The 27,870-nt window shown below is 41.1% G+C and overlaps 3 protein-coding genes across 3 annotated transcripts; 1 reads left to right on the top strand and 2 right to left on the bottom strand.

Annotated features, from left to right (window-relative positions):
* Nucleotides 1-118: 118 nt before the first annotated feature.
* Nucleotides 119-8,854, bottom strand: bpifcl (BPI fold containing family C, like). The gene is made up of 16 exons (XM_079679720.1): nt 8,717-8,854; nt 8,440-8,557; nt 8,163-8,262; nt 7,924-8,055; nt 6,331-6,486; nt 6,184-6,247; nt 5,992-6,052; nt 5,462-5,553; nt 5,181-5,357; nt 5,037-5,096; nt 1,877-2,044; nt 1,517-1,584; nt 1,391-1,433; nt 1,232-1,292; nt 610-686; nt 119-494 (listed from the first exon to the last, which is right to left on the bottom strand). Exons 2-16 carry the CDS (start codon nt 8,537-8,539, stop codon nt 441-443), a joined length of 1,413 nt encoding a protein of 470 aa, XP_079535846.1. The 5' UTR covers nt 8,540-8,557; nt 8,717-8,854; the 3' UTR covers nt 119-440.
* An 808-nt stretch (nt 8,855-9,662) lies between these two features.
* On the bottom strand, nt 9,663-13,238 carry LOC307034631 (vesicular inhibitory amino acid transporter-like). The gene is made up of 2 exons (XM_079673456.1): nt 12,456-13,238; nt 9,663-11,708 (listed from the first exon to the last, which is right to left on the bottom strand). Exons 1-2 carry the CDS (start codon nt 12,831-12,833, stop codon nt 10,521-10,523), a joined length of 1,566 nt encoding a protein of 521 aa, XP_079529582.1. The 5' UTR covers nt 12,834-13,238; the 3' UTR covers nt 9,663-10,520.
* Nucleotides 13,239-21,391: 8,153 nt separating this feature from the next.
* Nucleotides 21,392-27,402, top strand: actr5 (actin related protein 5). The gene is made up of 9 exons (XM_079678812.1): nt 21,392-21,829; nt 22,571-22,809; nt 22,985-23,154; nt 23,717-23,934; nt 24,757-24,921; nt 25,303-25,404; nt 25,580-25,719; nt 25,959-26,091; nt 26,563-27,402. Exons 1-9 carry the CDS (start codon nt 21,452-21,454, stop codon nt 26,878-26,880), a joined length of 1,863 nt encoding a protein of 620 aa, XP_079534938.1. The 5' UTR covers nt 21,392-21,451; the 3' UTR covers nt 26,881-27,402.
* The last annotated feature ends 468 nt before the right edge of the window (nt 27,403-27,870 follow it).

Raw genomic sequence — 27,870 nt, 5'->3', positions numbered from 1 at the left:
TGCCCCGGTACCGGGGTCTCTCGGGTTTACCAGGTTGCCTTGAGTCAACACATGACAATGGTTATAATGACAGATACAATGATCATGTCTTTGATGCAACAGTGACATAGAAACAAACTAGAAAAAATGATTTTATTCTCACCACATCTTTTTTTTGTATATATGAAACAGAATGCACTTATTAACAAAATATAAAATGCTAAAACATACATAAAAGATGAGGTTTCAGGCTGAAGCATTTATAGAAATCAACTGCAGGCTAAATCATTGTTGATATGTCATGATGACGGTTGTAAATGTATCAGCACGGCATTCCCTTTTAAACACAGGTGCTTTATGATGTTAAATATGGACACAAATCCATTTTGTTTACAGGTGCAAAGAATGTGTGCTGAGATGAAGTGTGTCCATGTTTGATGAGGTAAACAGACAGTTTGATGTCAGTTGAAGCTGTCTGTAAACACCTCAGCGTCTGAACACATGGCTATGAATCCCTGTGAGAAATAAAGACAATGGTCAGCCCAACAACAATTTCTGCCCCTGATTCAAAATGTCTTCTCAAAGCCAAACATTAACCTCAGAAAACAGTGATCCTTTAATAACACTGACCTTTTCCACCCCCAGAACTGTGTTGACCAGCTGAGCGTTCCTCATTCTGGGTAAAACAATGCCTTTGCCCAGTTCCACTGAAACAGATAAGTACAGAAACAAAGACAACGTAGCCACACTTGAATACATTATGTTCAGTATGTTGGATCAATACAGTATGGAATGTGCTTTTTCTCAACTATAGGACTAAATGCATTGTTTCCCTTGATGTTAAAGATGCAGCACTATTCACGTTTAAATTAATTATAAATATTTAGTCAACAGCAACTTTATTGTCAATCTTCTGTTTGTATGACACAGAAAGAGAGATTGAAATGCTGTTTCTCACAATCCAGAGGAATAAAATAAAAGATAAATATTATACATACACCTGTACACCCACCTATATATATATACTGTATATATATATATATATATATATATATATATATATATATATATATACACACATTCATAATAAAACATATACACAGACATAGATAAAAGGCACAACATTCAATAGAAAATAACAAAGCTTTTATGCTTATTTTCCCCAGATAAACTTCACAAAAAGGGAAGAAATAAAAAGGCTTTCACTGCCCAGTTTAAATGTTGTTGAGCAAAGCAAACTTTAAAAGATTACCGTTCAGTTTTGCGAGGCCAGCCATCACTCCCATTTTCACTAAGCTTTCCAATGTATCCGTCTGCAGAGAGAACATGTGATCTATTACTGTCTGGGTTTAATTCTCCTCAGTGCACACGTAAGTTTGCCTCTAACATATTATGTGATGTAGTTATGTACCTCAAAGTGTCCCACTTCACTGCCCGCAAGTGTCAGTGTTAAACTGTTTGAAAGAAAGACACAACATGACTTTGCTTTAGTTAACTGCAGGCTGAGGCGTGTGTTTTACGACATGGTGATGCTCACTTCTGCAGTGCCATGGAGCCCTTCAGTCTTCCAGCAGCGACCCACACCTTACCGTCAAATTTTAAGTCCTGAAAGAAAAGGTGCCAGCTGTCAAAACAACCGATATTTATTTTATTACGATCAATCCATCTGTTCTTTTTGTTGTTAATTAATTTATCCACAGTGGGTTAAACGATTCCACATTTCACATTAAAAAGTGACCCTTTGTCCAAGCACCTGCATGTATTTGTTGCTCAAATCAAGTTATTATTAGAGATATAACCATTTTTCTACAAAATATTTCTTATGTGCTTGCAAAATGTTTGTTTGTGGCGTGAATGTACTCATCATATCCATAGGACTGAGAGCAGAAGTACTCACAACATTGAGTTTGAACAGAGGGATCTGGGTGCTGTTGGGCTCGATGGCAGAAGCCTTCACTGCACCCGCAAGGTGGAGTTTCACAACACCAGGCTGGAAGGAAAACATTGGCACCTCACTGGCATAAACCTGCAGATTCATCAGAAGACCAGGAAACATCTTGGGAAGCTGCAGAGAGAGAGAGAGAGAGAGAGAGAGAGAGAGAGAGAGAGAGAGAGAGAGAGAGAGAGAGAGAGAGAGAGAGAGAGAGAGAGATGGAGAGAGAGATAATAGAGTACATAATCAGTATCAGTTTTCTTTATAGACAACTTACAGCGGCCCCCTTCTCTGCCGATGGTGTACATGCGTGTGTGTGTGTGTGCCTGTGTGTGTGTCTCCACTGCTTAAGGCAGTGGTTCTCAAACTTTTTCTCTCAGGCCCCCCCTTTGGAGAAAAAAAAAAGTCGGGCCCCCCCCAACACAAATAGTCAGGCTCAGTGGCGGCGCCAGAGATTTATTTTGGGGGTGCTGTGGGGTAGCTTGACGTTTCATAGAGGGTGCTCAAACATTTAGGGTTTCCCATTAATGTACCGGGCGCTACAGTGGAATTTTCTACTGCAACAATCCTCACGCAAATACACAGTGTGACTGTTACAATGAAGGCTCGATAATCAGCTCACGGCATATAGGTGTAAGCAGGGGTAAAGTGCTATTTTTATATGTGGTGTTTGGACCTCACATAGGGGGGTCCGGTGGCAAGCTCCCCCGGGAAGATTTTTAAATATTGAAGTTAAAAGCATCAATCTGGTGCACTTTGAGAGCAAAATGAAGAGATCTATGGATACATCTCTCAACACTATGAAACAGAAATGTAAACAGATTTAGTATTTCTTTATGGATATTTTACAAATCGCCCTTTTAAACTTTATTCTTTTTTTAATGTCATATAGTATTTCATACCTGTTTTTAATTTATTTTCTTATTTTTTTATAACTATAATGATCATATAAACGTGTGCCTCGGAAATAATTGTTTACATTAATGGTGACCAAAACGTTTGAGACCCACTGAGATAACACTGAGAGAGTCCTTTAGTTCACTGAGTCTCTTAGGAGAGGACTCTCCTCCACTTTGTTGTTGAAAAAACTCCTTATATCCGTTAGCGTAGCTCGCTAGCACCAGAAGCTAACAACAACGATCTCCGGTACCGGTGCGCTCTCTCTCGCTCGCGCACACACACAGACAAAATGGCTCGTTCCACATACACACACACAGAGCCGAGCTTTAATGAAACACAGAGACCCCGACGTAATAGTACTGTATCATATTATTTTCTCATCAATTTTTTTTTTTTAATAACCATTTTTCCTCCTGGTCTCTCCCCGGCATGCCTCTGCGCCCCCCTGGGGGGGCGCGCCCCATGCTTTCAGAACCACTGGCTTAAGGTAAGGATCGTTTTCAACCTCTTTGTATGAATATATGATACTGTGACCTGGGTAACTCCAGTAACTCCAGTAACTCCAGACGTAGAGCTAATAATAATATATTCTTACATATTCTTAAGAAAATACATAATGTAGGAAGTCAACTAAGGATACTCAATAATTGGTCAGTTATATATTTTATTTATTTGTTCTTGTTTGAAATCATGACAGTGAGTGACTGGTCCACGCAATCACTTTCTTCCTAAAAAAGGTTTAATGAGGTAAGATGTCAACTAAAGCAACTTCATTAATTGTTATTGTTTGCCTTATTTATAAAAACATAATGACGTGATTTATGAATTGTTGAAGGTTGATGTTAAATCCGTCCAATCATTTATCATGAATATGATATAGTATGATCAAATAACACATGAGAATTTGCATGATGGTGTTTTCCAGACTTTTAGTGTATCTTTCAGTATACATCTTACTAGTAATTTTAAAATACATGTTTTGTACTTAATTAAAAGTCTCTGTATCAAATATTAGGAAAGCCATGAGTATTCTACACTGAACAAATATATAAACGCAACACTTTTGTTTTTGCTCCCATTTTTTCTGAGATTAACTCAAAGATCTAAAACATTTTCTATCTACACAAAATAACAATTTTTCTCAAATATTGTTCACAAATCTGAAAAAATCTGTGATAGTGAGCACTTTTCCTTTGCCGAGATAATCCATCCCACCTCACAGGTGTGGCATATCAAGATGATGATTAGACAGCATGATTATTGCACAGGTGTGCCTTAGGCTGGCCACAATAAAAGGCCACTCTGAAACGTGCATTTTTGCTTTATTGGGGGGGTCTGGGGGGGTTCGAAAACCAGTCAGTGGCCTGTGTTCATCATCCATAACATACGCCTGCCCATACCATAACCCCACCACCACCATGGGCCACTCGATTCACAACATTACCCTAAACCTAACCCTAACCCTAATCCTAACCCTCACACCAGATACTGACTGGTTTTCGGACCCCCCCAGACCCCCCCAATAAAGCAAAAATGCACGTTTCAGAGTGGCCTTTTATTGTGGCCAGCCTAAGGCACACCTGTGCAATAATCATGCTGTCTAATCAGCATCTTGATATGCCACACCTGTGAGGTGGGATGGATTATCTCAGCAAAGGAGAAGTGCTCACTATCACAGATTTGTGAACAATATTTTCGAGAAATGGTTATTTTGTGAATATAGAAAATGTTTTAGATCTTTGAGTTCATCTCATGAAAAATGGGAGCAAAAACAAAAGTGTTGCGTTAATATTTGTGTCCAGTGTAAGAAACTGCAGTCAAGAGTGGTTTTAAGAAAAAGCTTTAAGGTTCTACATTTCAGACATAAAACTGCTTTTTGAATATATAGATGTTCTTTTAACAGAGTTGTTCACATACTAAGTCACTCAATTTAATGTCACCATGTAAATATAATGCACTGCACAAGCCTTTCAAATATAAATGAATACAACTTCAGATACAATGTGCCCTGTATTTGTTATTTTACTTATTTACTACTTTGAAACCAGATTATTTTGAAGACGGAACTAAGTGTTCAAGCTGTGGTTTCACTAAACGACTAAAGGATTGTTATTCCTTCAATAATAATGATTGAACCACAATGACATCATCATGCAGTCCTGCTCATGGGCCGCATAAATGAAACTCTTGAGTGTTCTTTTAACGCTGATTCAGTTACACTTACCTGAGGAACGTAAGGCCCCATTGAGCTGGTGTTGAGGCGTACATGGATGTAAGGAGGTATCTGAGATGATGAAACAACATTTGTTAACAGTCATGTTTTATGTCAATAATGGGTACATGCTTCTTACATTTGAGGTGCACTTACCATGCTGTCATTGATGAGAACCTGAATCCGTCCCCCAGAGTAGAGTGTGTATGAGGCGGAGTTCACGGTGAATTCAGACAGACCCATCGACAGCATGTAGTCGGGCTGCTCAGGCACAGTGAAATTCTGGGCCTCAAAGGGAGGCTTTTCATGAGTTTTCATATCGTAGAACTCTCCCTTTAAATAGAACGTTGGAAAATGACCCATTACCGCTACTGTTTACCATTTTGTTATTTATATTCATACGTTTTGGCACCCAATATAAATGATGTGTTGCTTACTTTAAGACCCAGAATCATACTTGATGCATGAATGACAGGTACGCCAGTCAGAGGGATGTCGAGTACTAAGTTTTCATCCACTTGAATGGACACTGATGAGAGTAGAAATAATTTGTTACTGAATAATCTCATTATACATTTAAATCCCTGACTCTTATTTGACAATTGCTTTAAAATAAAGGTCTTATTTGCACTAAGCACCTAGTATCAATGTGTAACAAAAAAAGAGTACATCTATATATTGGGGCAGAGTTTTTAAAAGTCTGAGGCAGCCCCCCCAGGGTTTCAAACTGATTTAAGGATTACATTAAATAATTTCACATATAATTATCCAAATGTATGCATGGTTTGGTTAAAGAGTAAGTTCAGATATAAAGTAGTTCTGTACCAACACAATGCACAATCATTGTACCTTTTCCAGAGCAGAAAGACATATAAAATATATATTTTTATATTTTTGGTGTTGATCCCAAAGGAAATATAAAAAAACTATTAAAACCTGTTTATTATGAGATAACCGGCTGTAATACCTTCCATGGCCTGCAGGTGGTACTCCAAGCTCCCAATGGATTCCTCCACATTAGGGCAGATCTATAAAGGGAAAAAACAAGGCCAATGTCCTGCCATGCTCACCACCAACATCTTTACAGTGAGAATTATCTGATGACGAAACAGCATTGACAAATCCACCACTGTTCAATGTGATAAAGACAAACTCTTACTTTGCTCCTTATTTCACCCCTCATCCGCCCCTTGAAATGCTCCACAAAAGGCTGGAAGATCCAACTATTGACAAAAGCAAATGCAGAACTTACATCTCCACATCATGTATCTCCCTTTTCTCTCTCTCTACCTCTGTTCTACTGTACCTCGCTCCACCTTCAAATCGAATGTCCACGTCTCCAACCTGAGCATCACAGCTGACGCTGGTGACGGACAGATGCCCGTCAGCATCTTTCCCCAGCTCCACCACTGAGGTCACATCCAAACCAAAGATAGCCATGTTGAAGGATCCTCCGTCATGGCTTAAAAAACACAATACAAAAAAAAAAAGTAAGTTGAAGTTGGTGTTAGTAAGAATGATTTCCCCCAAAGTCACAGAAACCATTTGAAACGTGTGCGAATATGTATTGTCTACTCTACACACATAAAATCAGCAGACTGACCTCAGTGACGTGTCAATATTCTAACGTATTATACATGTATTGATTGCAAATCTAACTTAATTAAGAAATTAAAATATTTGTTTCTCGCCTGGCCATATTGATTACATTTTTTTGCTATCAATTTAACCACAAGCGACTAAATAGTAAAAATGGAGTTAGGAAAAAGTATGAAGTCAGATTAAAATGCCAATTTAAGAATGGGCTCAGCTATGCAGTCCTTAGACCTTGGCTACTATCTAAAACAATGATAGTGCTTTGATTAAACTGCATGATAAAAAAGGCCTTATAATATCCCCAGTAGGCTGTTACTTGCAGTAAACATTCAACTCTGTGGATGACATTATAGTATGAACTCTCAGGGCCATCATGGTACTGTGTTAAGGAACAGGAAGTCACAGAATTTACTGGATTTTTTTTTTTTTTGGTTGGGTGAATGGGCAACAACAAACTTGTGTGCCAATTTTAAGAATCAACACTGCTAACATTATCCTAACTGGTCCAACTGGTCTTGAATCAAGATAGTACTGGATTTTTTAAAGTAATGTCGATGTAGCACAAGTGAACACGTGATTTCTTATCTTAAAATGACCATAGCTCCGCGTGAGACATTGACATGGTGCCTTTAAGGAGACACTTCCTTTTCTAATTGACCCCAGATAAACGGAACAGACAAAGGGAAATGTTCCTCTTAATCTCACTTCCTCATTTAGCCTTCATGTAAATGTATTTTGCGAAGAGAAGTGTTTTATTTATATATTTAAATTGTTATCTTTGTTTGTCATCAATTTTCTATAGTTGTAAAGAGGATGATCAGATTATATCAGGTCTCTGAGCAGCTGCCAAACATCACTAGTGTAGGAAAGCAATTAAATACATTTGATAAAGTACTGTAATTAAGAAACATTTTTCAACAAACAAATTTCCATTTCAATCTACCTTAAACTTCTATTCCACCACATATTTGAGGAAAATATACTTTCTACTTAAACATGTTTCAACATGATTTACAGGATTATACAATGGATTAAGGTGTGGCAGTGTTTAAAGTCACTTAAAAGAGCTTCAACTTTACCAGCTGCAATATTAAATTGCATTATTCTGAAATGGAACATTTTGCATAATGAGTATACTTTTGATTTAGGTATTTTAGATTAGATATACTTTGCTAACATTTTTGTACACTCTAATTTAAGATTTTGAATGCAGGACTTTAATGTTCTGCAGTGTAGTACTGATATTTGTACTCAATTGAAAGATCCAGGTACTTCTTCCAGTATACTGGCAACAGAAACTCACATTAAACCAAAGTGTGTCATCCAGCCGCCGGCCAGTGCCACACTGAGGCCTGTGATGGATGTGGTGAATCCTGTGTTGTCCGGATTGAACTCAACAATCGGCTCTGGAAAGTCACACTTCGTTATGGTGATGCTGTGTTGCACATGGGGAGGGGAGAGGCAGGACACAGGTCTTAGGGGTGTAAAGATGTCAAATAAAATGTATCAAGTATGTAGAGGTCTTCAGGAATGTCATCATACCCTGTTAGAATGTAGTGTATGCCAAAGACTTCACCACTGAAGTCAGGGAGAGTGATATGCTCCAGCTTCTCCTCAACCCATCCTGCACCTAAATGCTTTCCTGAGACAAACAGCACATTTGTACAGTTTTAAAAACTGTGAATGAAACATTTCTCCTAACGATTTAATTGGGTTCTTTATAAAAAGAGAGTCAAAGCAATCTAACGCCCCATGAAGCTGTTATTTTAGGTTTAAATAAACTGAACATCTGAGTGAATGGCACCTCATTTTGCCTTACCGTACTGAAGTCCTTTTCTAGTCAGGATGACTTTTATGGCAGGGTTTTCACCACAGGTAAAAGAAATGAGCATCAGCACCACAATCACTGCTGGAAGCATCTTCCTGGGTCCACTGAGCTGCAAGCAATTTACCAAATACAACTTAGTATGAATGTAATCACAAAACTCCTCACAGTCAAATAACTATACTGAGACTTTTACATGTTACTGTGCAATGTGAATAAAGTCAAACTAGTATCCTCAGTAAAGCTGTTAAAGTTATATTTTGTAGCATACCTGAATTACTGCAGAATGGTTAACCAAGTTGAAAGGCGTCTTCACTGCTTCACTGCTTCTCTGCGTTGATTCAACTACTGCAGCTTCCTGGTTCACGAGAAGTGAAACTTACTGCACCCATGTCTGACAAACTGCTGTATTGTTTATTTTTTATGTGCATGTGGGTGTGTCTCTGTGTGAAGAAAAGGAAACTATTTTTTAATCTGCTCTGAGTGTGTAAAAGCATATTGTATTCTCAACATCATTTGCTTTTATGTTGAAAAAAGCAGAATATTGTAACCATTTTTTAAAAAGCAGATTGATGTAAATGTTTTTGTGATCAGAAACAGGGTATTTGAGCGACATCCTCATTCTTAAAATAAAGTATCGTCATGGTGGAGTATCATGAAAAAGGATGTGAAAATGATCTTCTCTATGCTGACTTTACATCCTGAATTCACATCTGACTTCAATATTTCCAATGATATATCAACAGATATTAATTGTAAATATGTTGATGTCTGTATGTTCTGTAATCCCTGGTGTGCTGTTTTGCTGGGTGTATGTCTGTTGTTAGCCGTGGAAACAAATATCCCCCTGGGACGATGAATACAAACCTAAAGAGAGCAGTGCCAGGTTTTCATGCAGTGTGCTATGTGAAGGGTTCATGTGCAAAGGCAATATCTCTGTTTTTTATTTGTTTTGTGCATTAAAGGGAATGTCAATCAAACTAGTGTTAATAGTTTTTCCTTATTTAAAAAGAATATATTTTGTATTAAGTTTCATTATTTTACTAGCTTTTAATCGTTTTTTTTTTTTAAATAAACGACTAACATGATGTTTTGTAGATATGCTAACTTTGGGAAACTGTCTAATTGGGCAAATGTAGCTGTTCTCGAGAACATAACAATTAAAAATAAAAAGGCTCCTCGGCCATCCCTGGCTACATTTCAAGGAAACATTAGAATCACCAGCCATAAAATATTTAATTTATTTATCTCTTAATTCAACAAATACTCTTGGTCTCACACACCATGATTAGTTCCATTAAATCACATTTAACAAGTTCAATAGGAAGAGAATATTATCAGACTTTTTTTTCTTCATATAACACAATTAGGACCCACTTTGCACCAGCTTGCACTTTGAAATCACTTCATCCAGAATGACACTTGAAACACCAAGAAAACAAACAAGCCAACGAAGACTACTATAGGCAAAAGATGGAAAATAAAACACAAAAACGAACTGAAATAAATAAATTCTGTTTAAACAACTACACATACGGTTTTCATTGTTTATTATTATTATGATCCACCCAGTACCTGATTGGTGCCTTGTTGTCATATTTTCTCTGATGGGATTAATGAAATTTCAAGCAGCTCATAACATATTCACTCCATTGTTTTCACTTATTTCATTCCCAAATATAAACACGTACACACTCACAGTAAGACCCATGGCGGATATTTTTACTGGATCTTTGACAACTTTGTATGAAGACTGATACCTGGACATGTAAATCCCCGCGTATTCGCCACCCCCCACCCCCCTCCCCCTTTTTTATGCGGAGCTTGTCTTTCCAGTGAATAAAACATGTTTTCTGGAATGAGTAGACTACTTTACACTATGATTGTAGAGTTCATTATTGCACATTTTCACGAAGGCAAAATAAAAAGATGTACATTTCACACAAATAATCCTTCTCACGAGCTTCTTTGTCAAGTGGCTAACGTGTTGTTGTAATAAGGTCTGCGTCATGACAACCTGCCGGAGTGCGGCATTTCAAGACATCACCATTCAATAAAGGTCATCTCTGAAGCTCTCAGTCGTGGAGATCGTACGTGTACGCCTCTATGAGCCCTTCAACCGAGTGAATGAAGCCAGATATGGCGCATATGCCCCCAATAACAAAAATGGCAACGTCAAAGAAGACGTGGTGCCACAGGAGCTTCCTCCACTGGAGCTTCAGGTGGAAGAGGCTTGGCAGGAGGAAGCACAGGCCAGCCCCGGTGAGGCTCCCAGTTAAACCCATAAGGAGGGCAAAATGGGGGACAAAGACGGCCATAAGCAGGGTGAACACCACCAGGCCAATTCGCAGGCCCAGACCCCAGGATTTCAACTGCCCAGTAGGGCCGTAGCAGTCAGGGAACATGGCTCTCCCGCCATCCTGAAAAAAGGATTTCTCCAGGACCTCCACTGCAGCAAAGAAGGGCAGCGGGTAGGACAACAGCGCCTTGGACACGAGGAAGATGTTCACCACAGCCCGGATGGTGGAAGGCAGGTTATCTGTGATGACCTCTTTGGTGGCGTCTGCCCAAGTCAAGTACGCCACCAGGGCGAAGAGGCCCTTCAGGACGCAGGCGGAGATGTGAGTCCAGTCCATCATGCAGTGGAACTCGCTGGGTTTCGACATGTTTCCCTCCAGGGAGGGGAGGAAGATCTGGGAGGTGTAGCTGAACACGATGATGCCGATGGAGATGGGGAACTTCTTAACGTCGATGTAAAACTTGACCTTATCCCAGGCCCAGTCGCGTGCCCTGGAGAGGCAGTAGGCGATCACGAGGACGTTAATGACGAAGTGCGCGAGAGTGCAGAGCAAGCTGAACTTGGACACGGCCTTCAGGTTCTTCAGGAACGCGCACGGCAGGAGCGCGACCGTGGCCACCACGGACCAGGCTTTCTGGGAGACGGGGAACCCCGGGAAGCTGTTGACCATCAGGTTTCCGCTGACCACCACATACAGGATGCACGTCATGACCAGCTCGATGATCTGAGCCACGTTCACGACGTGCCCGCCCAGCGCGGGGAAGCGGGGCGCGCAGCAGGCATTGGCGATGTCAACGTAGGAGTCCCTCACGCGCACTTGCCTTCCGTCCTCGTCCTCCTCATACAGACACGCGATTAGGATTTTCCCGGTGTAGCAGCACACCACAGCGGCGAAGATAATGAGGAAGAGACCGAGGTAGCCACCGTGGAGGATAGCGTACGGAAGGCCGAGGACGAACATGCCCTGCGGACAGAGAGGCGCAGTTAATGGACGAGGCCCGCATCACAGTGACAGGCCGAGCACCCGGCATGCAACGGCTCAAACAGCTCACCTCTTACATAATAACAGTAATAAAAAAACGGATATATATTTTTTACAATGCATCGCAGAAAAGTCTTAATTATATTCATTTTCTATGTTTTCCTCACAAAATAAATTGTACCACAAGCCATGCCCTTGAAAATCGGCCCTTTCGTTTGAGCAGGCTGTGCTGGATCGAATTAACACAATTAAAAAGACAATGTAAAAACGAAATGTTACATTTAATTGATTACATTTTCAATTTGATGGAGACGCTGATAAGCACGTGCAGGGCCATTCAGCCTCGGGACTATCAAAGGCAGCAGGCCCGGCCTGCAGCCCCACTGATAAAAAGATTTGAATAAATAAATCCTAACACCCATTGGCTGCAACGAATCCACTCTCAAACCATGAAATAAACGTTGAATTGAAGCTTGCATTAAATCATCATAACATTTAAACATGTTTAAAGACATTTAAAGCTCAGCATATTTGTTAGAACATATTGCTTTTTTTCTTATCTTTAATAATGGGAAATCATGCGCATCCCACACTAAATAAAATCTGGAATTCTAGAAATAAATCTTAAAAAATGAAAATCTTCAAGGTGACTTTTGGTCCTGCTGCAGGCCTCAGCCATGCACCAGACGGGGTCTCAGCATGCAGACATGCAGGATGAGAGCAGTTTACCTGGATGGCGTTGGTGACGTTCCAGCCTGCTTCCCACGTCGTGATCTTTGGCTTCTCCTCGTCCAGAGAGCCTCCTGTCTTCAGGCCTGGCGCGTGGCCGGTGCCGTCTCTCTGGTAGTGGCTGTCTCCATCCAGCTCCCCCTCGCCCTCCACCTGTCCCCCCTCATCTTCTCCCTGGAGGACATCCATTTGCATCCCTTGCCTGTAGTCATAATCCAAGTCGTCGCACTCGGCGAACCCCACACCCTCCTCGTCCGTGGCGGCCTGGAAGCCCAGCCGGGCGAACACCCCGCTGACCTTGGCCTGGGATTTGTTGGACACCGTGTGGGCCGCATTGGTCAGTTTGTTGGAGAGCTTGTGTCGTATTAGGTGAGCCATCGTTACCCCAATAAATTACGTTCTTCAATTGAAAATGATACTACCGAGTAAAGAGCAGAGAGGCAGATGCATGCAGGGTGATGTTTCTCTTGTTTGAGCTGCTACAGTAAAGTCATGCCTGTTGCCTCTTCGATGTCGTCGCAAAGTAAGCTTACCCTCCGTTTCATCCAAACCGTTAACAATCCTCAGCCGCTTTTCTTCGCTTGCTCATCCATAGTACTCCCTCAAATAATGCTCCTTGGTATCTGCATCAACGAAGAAACGGCCCAAAAAAGAGACAGGAGGGAAATTGGTCCTAATTTGTCTTAAAAAATATATATAAATTAGCACTTTTTTTCAGTTGGGCGTCCTGTGGAGCACGAGCGCTGGAATCTCTGACTGCATCACCGAAAAGAGAGGAGCGTGCACGTGTCCGCATAGAGTGGCAGAGAAACAGCTCGCGCATAACAGAACTGTCACGAGAGAGAAAGAGGGAGAGAGGGAGGGAGAGAGAGAGAGGGAGAAAGAGAGGGAGTAGAGAGGGAGAAAGAGAGAGAGAGAAAGAGAGAGTCTTTAATTCACCAGTAATCACGACTCGCGAGGATAACCCGGGCATTTAAAGACATTATTACAGAATCGCTCGTGACATTTCCATGAATGAAGAGATCAAACATTTCACCTGATTGCATATCAACAGGTCAAAATGCGATGTTTTCAAACCAAATAGTCATGCTCAATAACTCTCTAACATTTATTGAATGAAAACATAGTCTTCATTTGTTTACATTATTACATACAGAGCTACAGTTGTATTTTCAAAATGTTCGATGTGTTCAATGCAGCAAATAAAACGGCGTCTATATAAATTCGCTTTATAGAGTTTTTTTCGTTAGAAAAAATGTAGACTGTTCCGTCTGACCTGCTCAAATGTATTTTAACATGTGAAATAAATCTTACATTGTGAACTGATGCATGCGAACTGCAACATATGCGTCACACAGAGCCGCAGTAGCACGGTGCATGTATTTTCTGTAATGTTAAGACAAAAGGCCTTACATTTCAAGGGTAGATTAATATTTTTAAGGAATTATGAAATTACGTTTTTAAAATTGAGGGAATAGACAGAAAATATTTCAATGCATATTCCAATATTTTAATTTGATGTGTTCTTATAAACAGACCGGGGGGAATACATGTATTGCCATACAACATGGGCCCTATCTTAAATGTAAAACATTTAAATGATTGCCAAAATGATTTTCCGATCTGCTTGTTTATATTTTTGACAAATGCATACGTGTACAGATTTTAAGTTTCCAGCTCATTAAACAGCTTGATGCCAGATGAGCATGTTCAGCAGGCTGTGAAGGGATGCAACTCGTTGCTGATATGATGAACATCCTGCAGCTGGCCTGCATGCCGCAGAGCTCGACAGCACCACGGAAAGCTCCTTAAACACTGAAAGACTGTCAGACTCCTCCTCAGCCTTTTCACTTTCAAACTGAGTAAAACAAAAAACAGAATCCACCCATTTATCATGCACTAAAACCCATATTTATTTGTGATCTTGTATATTTACTAAATGTCTGCAGTGCACATTGGAAACAAATCTCAAGGGTAAAGTCATTTCCTCTCCACCTCTAATCCTCGGGAATACGAAGTACCTCGTCTCTTCCTCCATAATCTGCTGTGACACGGCTGAGCAAATGTGTCATCACATTTTTGCAGCCTGCTAGCAGATATGTAGCCCGCTGTGGCAGAAAGGCTGACAAAGAAAATGGTTTCTCTCTCAAAGCCGTTTCTAAGCTTTTCAAAAGTATTTTTAAAAAACACGTTAATTAGGGATCCGAGGTTGATTGAAATGGTCAAACAGAGACATGTTGGAAGAAATACAATACATTACGGGCAGCATTGCAAGACAGAAAAACGCAACATGGATGGTCTAAATTTAGAAACCAGCCAGAGGACAGAGAAAGTTCCGCATATTTTCATGCTTGGCTTGGGCTGCTTTGGCAGCTGCTATTTGTGCTCAGGCCAACACAATGTTTGTTAGTGAGTGTGTGTCATCCATGTCTGGGGGTATGTGCACCCACGTGTGTGTGTGTGTGTGTGTGTGTGTGTGTGTGTGTGTGTGTGTGTGTATGTGTGTGGGTGTGTGTGTGTGTGTGTGTATGTGTGTGTGTGTGTGTGTGTGGGACAGTGAGGAAGCAGGGAGAGTCCTTGAGGCGTCTCTCCCTCCCCCATCACATGCACAGACCCCGGGCTGACGCTGGGACAGAGGATCCGCAGCAAATATCACACACACACGCACACACAAAAACGCAAGCACGCGAAATACATGCTGCCTCACCCTAATTATGAAAAAAAAATACTGCGTTTACATCTTCAAATATGAGAGAAATACATGCAGACAAATAACGTCGTAGCCTACATAATATTGTTTGCGAATTTACACTCGATATTGAAAAAAACAAATACCCGACCACAATAAATTCTCTCTTCCAGATATACTTCCTCACGACAAAATGGATTTTAAGTCTGCCTTTTTTCTCTGAAATGGCTTTTTTTGTGGTTGCTGGAGCGACCAATTTAGCTTCTAAGGCTACAAAGAGAAGGATTAATTCAGGCTCATTCTGTGTGTGTGTGTGTGTGTGTGTGTGTGTGTGTGTGTGTGTGTGTGTGTGTGTGTGAGAGAGAGAGAGAGAGAGAGAGAGAGAGAGAGAGAGAGAGACGGCAAGAGACACTCAGAGATGGGAGTGTATGCTCGCAAGAACACCCGTTTGAGTGTGTTTATGGGTGAGTGTGTGTAGGCCTGAGATACGGAGGGGCTTAGCTTCCTCTAACAGCCGCGAAGTGCTGACTGCAAGCAATAATCTCTGATAGTTGCCATGGCCACAGTAATTGGACAGGGTATGTGCATGTGAGTGTATGTTGAGATTTTAGAAAACTGCCTGGGTGGAAGGAGAATTAAAACATTTAAGACAAAAACCTTTAGTTTGACTGTAGTGAATAACCAAACGAACAAAAAACAAACATTGGATGACAACTTTGTCTGAAATGTCTCAAGAAATTTGTTTAAACCATAAAAAAAATATTTTCTGCACACACACACACACACACACACACACACACACACACACACACACACACACACACACACACACACACACACACACACACACACACACACACTATTACATTACAAATACTAATTGATATTATTGGTATAAAAGAAAGAAGAAGTAGAAATATCCTCTCTCTCTTTCTCACACAAACACCAGTAAAAATCAGTGCTGCTGTCCATGGTGCTGCTGTGTCAGCTGTGACTGTTTTTCTGAGGCATATTGAAACTACCAGGGCCCCTTGTAACAATTTCACAGAGCACCAACTGAGTATTATTGTGGTCTAAAAAGTGTTTTAACTACTTTGACTGATCACACATGCACACAAATAAATACTAATAAATTAAAATGCTAGTATTTTTAGAAAAATACCTCAAACACATTCATGAATGCATGTATAGTGGCAGGTGCACAAACACATTAATCACTCATTGGCCCAAAAATATCTGCTTGGCTTACAGGGTCAGAGACTGAAGAGAACGATAGTGACAGATTATTTGTGTGGTGTGTGTGTGTGTGTGTGTGTGTGTGTGTGTGTGTGTGTGTGTGTGTGTGTGTGTGTGTGTGTGTGTGTGTGTGTGTGTGTGTGTGTGTGTGTGTGTGTTTGAGAGAAAGAGTGTATGTGTACAGTGTCAAAGAGGAAGAATGTGTGTGTGTGTGTGTGTGTGTGTGTGTGTGTGTGTGTGTGTGTGTGTGTGTGTGTGTGTGTGTGTGTGTGTTTGTGTGTTTGCAGGCGTGACAGGGTGTGGAGGAGTCATGGAGGTTGCGGGGGGTTTTGTCCGCAGTGTGGCTCTGATATATCAGAAGTGCTCAGAGTCACGATCATTACATAAACTGGCCTCTCCTCCTTCTTCTGTCATTCCTTCACTCTCTCTCTCTCTCTCTCACACACACACACACACACACACACACACACACACACACACACACACACACACACACACACACACACACACACACACACACACACACACACACACACACACACACACACACACACACACACACACACACCCACACAAATTCAACACACACATACACACTAAGCTTTCTATTTTCTAGTCTGTGTTCAGCCTCTAACTCCCACATGTCACGTTATAATTTACGTGAATTAAGGTCATCCCAATAAACGTACACAAGGCCACTAATATGAATTTTAAATGGAAAAAAGGACTCATGTTTACAAAAGCAATTATGTGTTTTCATGGTGGACTGAATGGAAAAGACTTCATAATGCTGTGATTCATAATCACAAACATAATCGTCACTGACAGATGTTTTTTTATCCTGCAAAGAGCATCTTGCCTCCACAAAACAGCCTTTGAGGGGGCGTTGCAAACCCTCAATATGTTCTGGAAGTGAGCATGCCAATGTACCCTTGTGCAATAAAAAATGCGCTTATACAAAAATATTTCATATAAATAAGAGAGTATTAAGTTAGCTCTTCTTTTGTTAACGTTTATTTTCCACAAATGTCTCTTTTAAAACACATCAGTTTCAGAAGGGACTACCAAAGATGTACAAGATACTTAACAAGAATAATGGTAAAGTAATAAAAAAAAATAAGACATTATTTAATCGTTTAATTAATCATAAACACTAAACATATTTGACCCTATCCAACATTTCCCCCCTTCCTTCCCCTCCCCATCAGTGGGAAATCACAGTCTGCTCATTCCTCCACAAAATGGAGGCTGCCTGGCATCACGCGTGTCAGTCCCAGAGTGCTTGTAGCCTATTAGTTCCCCCTGCACCTCATCACTGCTGGATGACAAGCACAACAAGCAGAGGGCTGCGAGCGTCGTGCACAGACAGCGACACAATGTCACGTCTTGCTTCCTGGGAGGGATGGACGTCAATGTGTGTGTGTTGGAGAGGAGAGAGACTTGGTGGGGGTTTATTTGAGTTTGTGACCGTATGTGCATGTTTGTGTGGGTGGGGATGTGTGTGTGTGTGTGTGTGTGTGTGTGTGTGTATGTGTATGTGTGTGTGTATGTGTGTGTGTGTGTGTGTGTGTGTGTGTGTGTGTGTGTGTGTGTGTGTGTGTGTGTGTGTGTGTCTTACCAGTGGGTATGTAACCGTGTGTGTGTGCGAGAGGGTGAGCTGACCCAGATCTGCTTATTAGCATCAGGAGGAGGGGGCCGGCAGTCACTTAGAGCTTTGTGCCTGAGCAGTGAACTGTGCTCGTGCTTCAGTGACACACCATCAAGCTTCATACAGTAACACCCCTCTCACACACTTCCCTTCCTTCATCCCTTTCATCCTCTGCTCCCAAATGTGTGTGCTACCCAGGAAATAAACCCCACCGGAAAACACACTTTAGCACTCATCACTTGCATTTTCTTAAGGCCAATATAGTGTCAAGGTAAAACAATGGCAATATTAGACATCATTAATTTAAAAATGTAATTATTCCTAAGAGAAGGAATTAAATGTATCCAAATGTGTAATTCAGCTGGGGCATTCCCACTAAATGTATATATAGCAGTAGACTGAGTGAAATGTTCAAACGGGAGAAGCTATGAAATATGACTGCACTCTCCAGCACTATATTTTTATACATAAATGCCTGACCTTTTTGTCACATCTGAGGTTTTGATAAGTATTCAAATGTGCTGTGGGGTGGACAGCAGATTCTCTAAAAACACTGAAAATTCACTTAAATTAAATATTGTATGTCAACAGATTTCACATTACTTGGGTTAGTTGAAAGCAATAGTATTAGGTTTAAATACAAAATATTAGGTTCAACTCAATATTATTGCCAAATACAGTTATGAGAAATGTGTTGACATAATACATATAATTAAAAGTCAACATTTCAGTTTTCTCAGTGTAAAGATGGATGTGGCAGCATTAAAGGGCTCTAACAATCAGTAATTTCAAATTTGCTTTTACGATTTGCACTGGTCACCACATATAAAACATAAAACAAGGCAAGAACAAATTCAGCCAATCATTGAAATAGGATGAAAACTGCTATGATAAACGAAATGTCAAATATTCTGGAAGAACAGCAGGCAGCAGTATTTGTGTAGCCTGTTTGGTACATTTGTTAGCTTACTGTAGCCAAATAAACTAAAGCTACTCTTGAACCATTAGAGCATTGTTAATTGCTTTAGATCATGCAGTTCAGGATAACCTAAATCAGAGTGTGAGATTTCCCACACGAGCAGAGCATTGAGGGAATGGTCTGAGTTTTCACAGACTGGGGTGTGTGTACAGTAGCTAACATGTGCAGGTGTCCCACATCACCAGCTGAGGCTTCACTCGGTCAGCTGAGAGTAACAGGAGGGCAGACGGAGAGGAATCAGGGATCTCAGGGCCTGAGGGGAAATGTCTGTTCACATGGTTTCAATCTGGCTTCAAAATGTTCTCCTACGTTTCTATCATATTTTTCAGTTCACCCAACATTTGATGATAAGAGAATGGCAGTGAAACATCCCTTTTTGACTGCATATTCACCAGAAATGGCTCTGAAAAATATGTTTAACATTTCTACCTTATTTATTAAAAATTGAGATTTTTGGCTCTCTCCACTAAAGAAATTAAAATGCACAGCATGAGTTCCATCCGACTGGGCAACAATATTCAATCTAAAAAAGGTAATCTAAAATCTAGTATTGCAGTTTCCTAGCATGTTTAAATACGAAAAAGAAGATTTTAAATGTGATGCTTATACAGATCCTGACCGAAAAAATAAATAGGTCTTTCCTTGAAATATACTACAATGAAACAATGTGTCTTAAAGGTCCCATGACATGCTTTTTCTGGTTATTACCCGTCCCCTTGTGTGTTATGTAGCTTTTTATGCATGTAAACGGTCTGCAAAGTCACAAACCCTCAAAGTACTGTAGCGAGTAAAACTCTAACACAGAAAAGACCTGTCTATGCTGCTCCAGAAAGCCTCGTTGGAGATTTTCTTTTTCCCTCACACACACACTCAGCCTTATCTAAACACACAGGGTGTTTCTCAATCGCGAGTAAAGCTGCTCAAGGGCCACTATTTCAAGCATACTACGTCATCGAGTGCTGCCGAAGCACTGTTCCAATGTCCAGCATACTTGGAAATCTACCGAGCCTGGCGTACTTCGTTTGGTGAAATTTCGAGGCTGCACTCCGCGGTCTTAAAATCCCTAAAATGCTTTGCGCACGGACCAATTTTCCCAAATCTGTGGCGGAAAATGTAAGGCGGGGCCTCTCATATGACGCACACCTGAATACTTGCTAGCCTGTTCCACTCTTTGTTTTCCAAATGCCAGGAAGTATTCTTGCCTCGCTTCTGAAGCAAGATGCTCGGAAGACCAAGCAAGCGTACTCGAGATTGAGAAACACCCACAGCCACGTAATGATAACAAAACAAAGGTCATTGGTCAAGCAACACACCAATCAGAGAGCAGCAGTGAGTACACCTCAGGCTGTGTTTTATATTTGTATTCTTTATTTCTGATTTATTTCACACACAAAACTTTTAGTGGAAACGTTATCACTTATATGGTTACAAAAAACGGCAAAGTGGCAAGACCCCCCATGACGCCGACCCTGATCAGAACAGAGTGGGCGAGCTGACCAATCAGAGCAAAGTGAGCTCGGGGGGGGGGGGGGGGGGTTTGGCGGCAGGAGCTCCAAAAAACCGTTTAGGACAGAGAGTGAATACCCATGGTGAATACACATACTATACAGAGATGCTGTATGAGCCAATGTTAGTTTGGAAAATTGCACAATATAAATCTATTCTAGTATACCTTAACAATGGAATTATGATCAGTAGAAATGGCCATGACATGGGACCTTTAATTCAGAGTGACTTGGGCTCAAAGAGTGTAGTACGCCATCTGGTGGTAGAATATAGAAACAAAATTCACAACTTTGAATATGTAAATGCTTAGAAATACGACAATAACACACACAAGACATTCGTATACTGCCTAAAAAGTGTGTTTAGTTGTAAAGAAGAAGAAAAAACATACGAATGTATATGTGCCACACTTTGAAACAAGCAAAAACATCACTATTGTTGTCCTCGTTTATATTACATTCATCAACACATTTCTACTCTGATATTTTTTTTTATATTGCTGTAGATTTTGCAAGCGGATTCACTGGCTGTATGTTGAAATAGTAAATGGACTGTAAATGGACTGTACTTATATAGCGCTTTATCCAGTCTTTAAGACCCCTCAAAGCGCTTTACATACTACATGTCATTCACCCATTCACACCCATTCATACAGAGCAGTGTACCTTACTCTAGGACCTAACATTCACACACATTCACACACCGTTGGCCATGCCATCGGGAGCAACTCAGGGTTAAGTATCTTGCCCAAGGATACATCGACATGTTGACTGCATGGGCTGGGATCGAACCCACAACCTTCTGGTTGAAAGACGACCGCACTCCCTCACAGCCACAGTCGCCCTATTATAAATAGTGTATTTAAAATCAACTGGGAACTATCAGTGGGTGACACACAGACTCAACTCGGATGTATTTTGTAGTAACGCACTTCCAAAATGGCATCCAAACATGAACCGGTGTATCAAATCTTCTCTTTCCAGGACTTTAAATCCTCTCCCGACCCGATTTATGAACCCCCCTCCCAGAGTCTGGCCCCCACAGCGGCCCCCATAGTGATCGATAACGGCTCCTTCCAGACCCGGGCCGGCTGGGCGCTGGAGGAGCGCGAGGCTCCGCGGCTTCTCTTCAAGTCGGTGGCCGCGCGAAGCAGGGGGGCCGCGCGCAGCGAGACCCAGATCGGTAACGACATCCCGAACCTGGAGCCGCTGCGGTGGCTGCTGAAGAGCCAGTTCGACCGAAACGTGGTGGTCAACTTCGAGATCCAGGAGCTCATGTTCGACCATGTGTTCGCTCACCTGGGGATCGGCTCTGAGGTTAGTGCTGCAAGGGGACTGGGGGAGAGACCCCGGGTGTTCGTTAAGGTTGGGGTCTTCGAAATACGTTCACTCTGGATCTAGCTGCGTGTTCTTCCGCAGTTTCACAATTTCAGAGGAAAGTTATTTCACGTCCGGGCCCGCGCTTTTAAGGACAGGGTTTCACCTAGGGACCATCAATAAAGTATTGTTTCAATGACACAAATCTAATGATAATGTCAATACTTCCGTGTTAACTTGCTCATATCAATTACTTGTAAGATATATTAAATGTGTCTTATTTGGAAACCATTTTTGTATTATTTGTACTGATGTTTTAATTAAAATCAAACATTGAATTACCTTTTTTCCATATATTCTGTCCTGTCACACATTGACTCCATATTACTGTGCCTAACAAGTAGGAGAGATCTCTTTTTATTGGACTTCTTCCATTATATACAAATATTGCGAGGAAAATGAAGCACAATGAAGTATTGTCTTATACTTTGACAACCCATCATTCAGATTAAATTAAAAACAACACGGAAAAAATTATGTGTTTTATTTTTGAATACCCTAGCTGAAATGGCAACGAATGCTAGGAATGACCCACATGAGAGCACAAAGAGAAATGTTTTTTAAGTGAATATAAAGTAATGCATGCTGATAATGTTTGGCCAACATGGTTTTATCTGTCACTGTCAAACACATCAGTCTACCTGACAACCAGTCAATGTTACTCTCTCCATGCTTTTGTAGGGCAGTGTGTCACAACCCATCGTCGTGACAGAGGCGCCCTGCAACCCGCTGCACTGCCGGCAGATGATGTCAGAGCTGCTGTTTGAGTGTTACCACGTCCCGTACGTCTCCTATGGAGTGGACAGTCTGTACAGTTTCTACCACAATAACACCCAAAGGAGCGTCCAGCCGCCTCACACCGGCATCGTTCTGTCCTCAGGATACCACTGTTCACACATCCTGCCAGTCATTAATGGCAGGTGAGGAAGCCTTTTATATGTGGTCTGTTTGTCCTTTTCTAGAGTTCACTTTATTCTTACTTGTTTTTCTCCAAGAAAGGATTTTTCCTGTCTGTCCTTGATCCCCAAAATTGTTAAGGACTCTCATCATGCATCATACAAACATTTCGCGATTTTGATATGCTTTTGATTCCAGGTTTGATGCGGTGAACTGTAAGCGTATGAACGTGGCTGGGAGTCAGTCAGCGGCCTACCTGCAGCGCCTCCTGCAGCTGAAATACCCTGGTCACCTCGCTGCTGTCACTCTGAGCCGCGTGGAGGAACTGCTGCATGAACACAGTTACATTGCTGAGGATTATCAAGACGGTACGCTATATTTTATATCTTAAATGTTTTACTTTACCAGGATATTCTTATTTACATTTAAAGTCTCTTTTTTTCTTTCTATTCCTGGCCAAGATTGCAGCATAAGGTTTTCAAATAAAAGCACAAACAACAGAACTAAAACCTAAAAGTACAAAGTAAAACAAGGACAAAATAAACATAAGACATTTCACATAAATAGTATGCAGGTTCAAGGAATGATGTACAGAATTGTCTGGAAGCTAATGATATTTCACTAGATATCATAAATAAAGAGGCTGTTGGTGTAATGTTATTATAAGGAAAACAAGCCAAGTTTCTTATACAAACTGCAGTAATGTGGACGAAAACCTAAATGACAGACAAATGGTACCAAAGCATTGTACACTAAACATATATGTAGAAAGCATACATACAGTAATGACAAGTTTTTAAATAGTTGATTATTTAATAAAAACACAGACATACATTTTTCTCCCTGTGGCCAGAAGGGATCCAGGTCGTCAACTTTCTTCCTTTCTTTTTTTATTGACTTTCCATTCCCTCCTTGTTTCGTTTTCCCCAGAGCTGGAGAAGTGGCGCAGCCCAGAGTTTTATGAGCGGGAGGTTCACCGGATGCAGCTCCCCTTCTCGGGGAAGGTGCCGGGCGGTTCTGTGAGCGTGGAGGAGCGGCACGAGAGACGCGCTCAGCAGCTCCGACGGCTCCAGGAGATCAACGCTCGCCGGCGGGAGGAGAAGCTGCTGCAGGACCAGGAGAAGCTGGACAGACTGATGGGCGTGCAGGCAAGAGCCCTATTCTATCATACGAAGTGTATTCTTTAGGTCTTTAAGATGACTTTTATATGTGTGAGATTTAATAAACTGCAGGAAGACTTATAGTATACTAGGACAAATACTCTAAAACAGAGGTTCTCAACTGGTGGGTCGCCGACCCGTTTCGAGTGGGTCGCGGATGTGTGAGTGAAGAAAAATAAATTGAAAAAGAGAAATTGGAATTTATCTTTTTTGGGAGAAAAAGTCAAACTTTTATTTTGAAGGCACGATTTTCTAACGCTGTGCATGCAGTAGGCGTTGTACTGGAAGTACCGGAGACCATAAACGGCTTTGAAAACTTCTGTCACGTAGTGATCATCTTTTCAATAAAACATCTTTGCTGATGTTTTTTCGAGTCTTCTGGCCAATCAGAATCAAGATTGTTGCCGGAAGTTCCCACGGAGAATAACTTTGCGGTAGAACTATTCTTTATACATCCATGGGTACAACTTCAGATACAAATGAACACATAATGAAATATGACCCCCTGTTTGATGATTGACAGGTCACAGAACAATGGGAGATATCTACCCTTACCCACAATTTAAAGTAAGTCACACAGACTATCTCCTCTTTGCTCTTCTCTCTGTGAGGAGCAGCAAGTTCAGCTTCAGAACAAAGTGAAAAACAAACAATGGCATAAAATATTATTAAAATGTTGGGTCGTGATTTATTGACCAAGTAAAAAGTGGGTCCCGAGGCCTGACCAGTTGAGAACCACTGCTCTAAAACATCCACAATTTAAAAAGTAGCATTAACAATTTTGTTTTTGATTTGATGTTGGTTGTTCAGGAGCTGCTGGAAGACGGCCTGCTGGATCACTTTCATAAGAACCTGGTAGAACTCAACATGGACTCTGCAGAAGAGCTGCAGTCCTACATCAACAAACTGCAGCTGGCTGTGGAGCAGGGCCGACACAAACTGCTGCACAGCGACGGAGCGGAGGGCAAGACGGAGGTGGGTCATATATACAGTATATATATATATACATAGATATATAAAAACCTCTCTACTGGTTGTATACGTAAATGCTTTAAACAACAATAACATGCTTTCCAAGAGGACAAACAACACTTTAAATGTCCACAAAAGTAATCAGAATATTTTAATTATCTCAGGAGGAATTGGGTTTCAAATTAGTTGTCCCGTTATAGAATAAAATAAAAGATACATATTTAAATGACATAATGGAAGAGTAATGACAGCAGCTGATCCATGTAGGAGCCACAGAGCTGAGATCACATTCAAATGTAATAATAATGAATGACCTGCATGTCATCACGCTGGATGTGCTGCAGCTGACATGAAGCCTGAGGCTGTTCTCTTGCTCTCTGCCAGGTGTCTGAGCTGGAGCACCCCATGGACGAGGGAGACGGCGTGGCGCTGATGGACCCGGACTTCCCTGAGGACACGCTGCCAGAAAAACCTGCTCATGTTCAGGTAGTGGCACAGAGACTCAGGATTACATAAAGATTTAGATCCTCATTAATGCTGCGCAGGAAGCTGTCTGCCACTTTACTGTGTGGCAGAACGCTTGTCCTGTGTTATGTTTTTGTGTCATGGCACCAATGAAGCACACTTAGCTCAAAAGCTGAACATTTGGTCTTGTCTCCAGCCCGTGTTCAACATGGCGGAGTACCACCAGCTGTTCGTAGGGACGGAGCGCCTCCGATGTCCAGAGCTCCTCTTTCAGCCCTCGCCGACAGGAGAGGAGCAGATGGGACTGATGGAGGCGCTGCAGTATGTCCTGGCCAGGTAATGATACAGAAGGACAGGTGTATGCACAAAACACACGTGCATATACAATAAGGTGTATGTGAACACATGAAAATGAAATCCTGCAGACACAACCAACATATTCTTTCTTATTTAATCTAACACAAAAATACTGTATTTTCACCCTCTCCTTTTAGCATATTAAACACATTATTTCTCATATTAACTTGTTTATATTAGAAAATGACATTTGAAACCGATGTCATATTGTCATACAGGTACACTCCAGAGCAGCAGGAGGCGCTGGTGAGCAATGTGTTTCTGACAGGAGGGAACATGCTGTACCGTGGGATGAAGGAGAGAGTGGAGAGAGAGCTGCTGGCTATGAGGCCCTTCCAGTCACAATTCAAGGTATTAGGTCCCTTTAAAACCCTATTTATCACCACACACTCCTAAAGGGCCAAACCACTCACTTCTGAACCACCGCCTTCTTCCTCGATACTGACCAATAAAGAAATGTCTTGGTTTTTTTGTTTCTGAGATTGATATACTGTATATAGTTCCGAGCAAATGATACAGGTACAAATATTCTGAACTGGAACTTGATTTTTGTCTTTGTTTGCACAGAATATAACCTATCCATAATGTAACTTCATTAAGAAGTATAGTTAAAAGTAAAGTAAATAGTTCAAAGTAAACCCTAACCCATAATCTAGCTAAAAGTTCCCGAGGCCATTCTGCCAAAATGCTCCAAATGTAATCTTGGTGTAATAACAAGAGACATAAATTCGCTGAATGAATGCCGAGGTTAATTGATAGAAAGGTAGAAAATACTAGACCCTCTTTGTTAATGCATCTGAACTGTGACTGGCTCTTTTCTAGGTAACCATGGCGTCGCAGCCGGCCCTAGATGCCTGGTACGGGGCGAGGGACTGGGCGTTGGAGCACCCAGCGGGGGGGGAGGGCTGGATCAGCAGGCAGGAGTACGAGGAGAAGGGAGGCGAGTACCTCAGCGAGCACTGTGCCTCCAACCTCTTTATTCCCATGAAACTCGTCAAACCACTTCTTGCTCGCCCCGCCGAGCCCTCGGTTACCATGCCGACATCAACTGTCCCTTCTGCTGCCGTCACCACGGTTACGCCTGCCCTTACTCCATCCTGTTCTGCGGTTGCTGCTGATGTTTCTATGGTTGTCTCCTAAACTGGGATCTTTCCTTTACCACAACTAAATGATGTTCAAAGAATTCCGAAAGTCATTTTTGATGAGGGGAAGTGTTTAACTTTTCGGTGCACCCACTTTTATTTGACTACTTTGTGACCTCTAATCTTTCCCAGAATGCCTTTTAACAACACCTAACAAGCAGGTTTGAACTTGATGCATACAAAGGTCAAAAAGAAAAAAAGGTATTTTTTGTTGTTTATCAGAATATATGTGATCCCGAACATTATTGTCAATTCAAGTATTATCTCAATACTTTGAGTACCAACAAAGTCACCATTTCCATATTTTAACCTGTCTGTTCTCAATATTCCGTTATCTGCGTTTTGTCTCTGACTTTTGTATCCTCCTGACTGACTTTGTTTTCATAATGCTAGGCTACATCACATTCATATTGAATGGTCATCAAATTAATGATCTTAAAAAAGGACAATGGTTATATTTTGTATATGTAAATAGATTTTGTTTTTGTATGTTTGTAAAATATATTTTCACCAATGCAAACATCTGTTGGCTTTTGATTGAATGACGATTGGAGAGGCAAGTATAGCAGCTTTCTACAGAAGTGACCCAATGTCTAATAAATCAATTAGTTCTTCAAGTACTCCCCTCTCAGTTTTCCAGGCCACAGTTTTCCAACCAAGATTTGAAACTCCAAAGATTATCAATTTACAACTTTAAAAAAAACAAATCAAAATCATATCCTCACTTATGGAAAGCTGCTACCAGAGAATCTTCAATATTTGTGCACGATTAATAACTAAAACATCAGCAAAATCCATGATCATTCATTTTCAGTGCAGACAAACATCTCCAAGCTTTAACCAGTGCAAAACAGATTGGCATGGCATTAATAGAATAGACCAGGGGTTGTATTCACAAAGGATCTTAGGGCTAAAAGTAGCTCCTAACTGGCGAATTTAGGAGAAACTCCTAAACATAATGGGCGTGTCAGTCTTAAATTTAGGACTC

The sequence above is a fragment of the Notothenia rossii genome (genome assembly GCF_949606895.1).
Source record: "Notothenia rossii genome assembly, chromosome: 4".
Classification (NCBI taxonomy): domain Eukaryota; kingdom Metazoa; phylum Chordata; class Actinopteri; order Perciformes; family Nototheniidae; genus Notothenia; species Notothenia rossii.
This window is presented reverse-complemented; position numbering and strand designations above follow the sequence as displayed.

Bases quoted from the DNA above. Each gene is read 5' to 3' on its own strand.
- actr5 (XM_079678812.1), top strand. From the start codon at position 21,452: ATGGCATCCAAACATGAACCGGTGTATCAAATCTTCTCTTTCCAGGAC. The intron at 23,935-24,756 runs GCAAGAGCCCTA...TTGGTTGTTCAG, and splicing joins ACAGACTGATGGGCGTGCAG to GAGCTGCTGGAAGACGGCCT. The intron at 26,092-26,562 runs GTATTAGGTCCC...GCTCTTTTCTAG, and splicing joins CCTTCCAGTCACAATTCAAG to GTAACCATGGCGTCGCAGCC.
- bpifcl (XM_079679720.1), bottom strand. From the start codon at position 8,539: ATGCTTCCAGCAGTGATTGTGGTGCTGATGCTCATTTCTTTTACCTGT. The intron at 8,263-8,439 runs GTAAGGCAAAAT...TGTTTGTCTCAG, and splicing joins TAGAAAAGGACTTCAGTACG to GAAAGCATTTAGGTGCAGGA. The intron at 1,293-1,390 runs GTACATAACTAC...TTCTCTCTGCAG, and splicing joins GTGAAGTGGGACACTTTGAG to ACGGATACATTGGAAAGCTT.
- LOC307034631 (XM_079673456.1), bottom strand. From the start codon at position 12,833: ATGGCTCACCTAATACGACACAAGCTCTCCAACAAACTGACCAATGCG. The intron at 11,709-12,455 runs GTAAACTGCTCT...CTCTGTCCGCAG, and splicing joins ACGTCACCAACGCCATCCAG to GGCATGTTCGTCCTCGGCCT.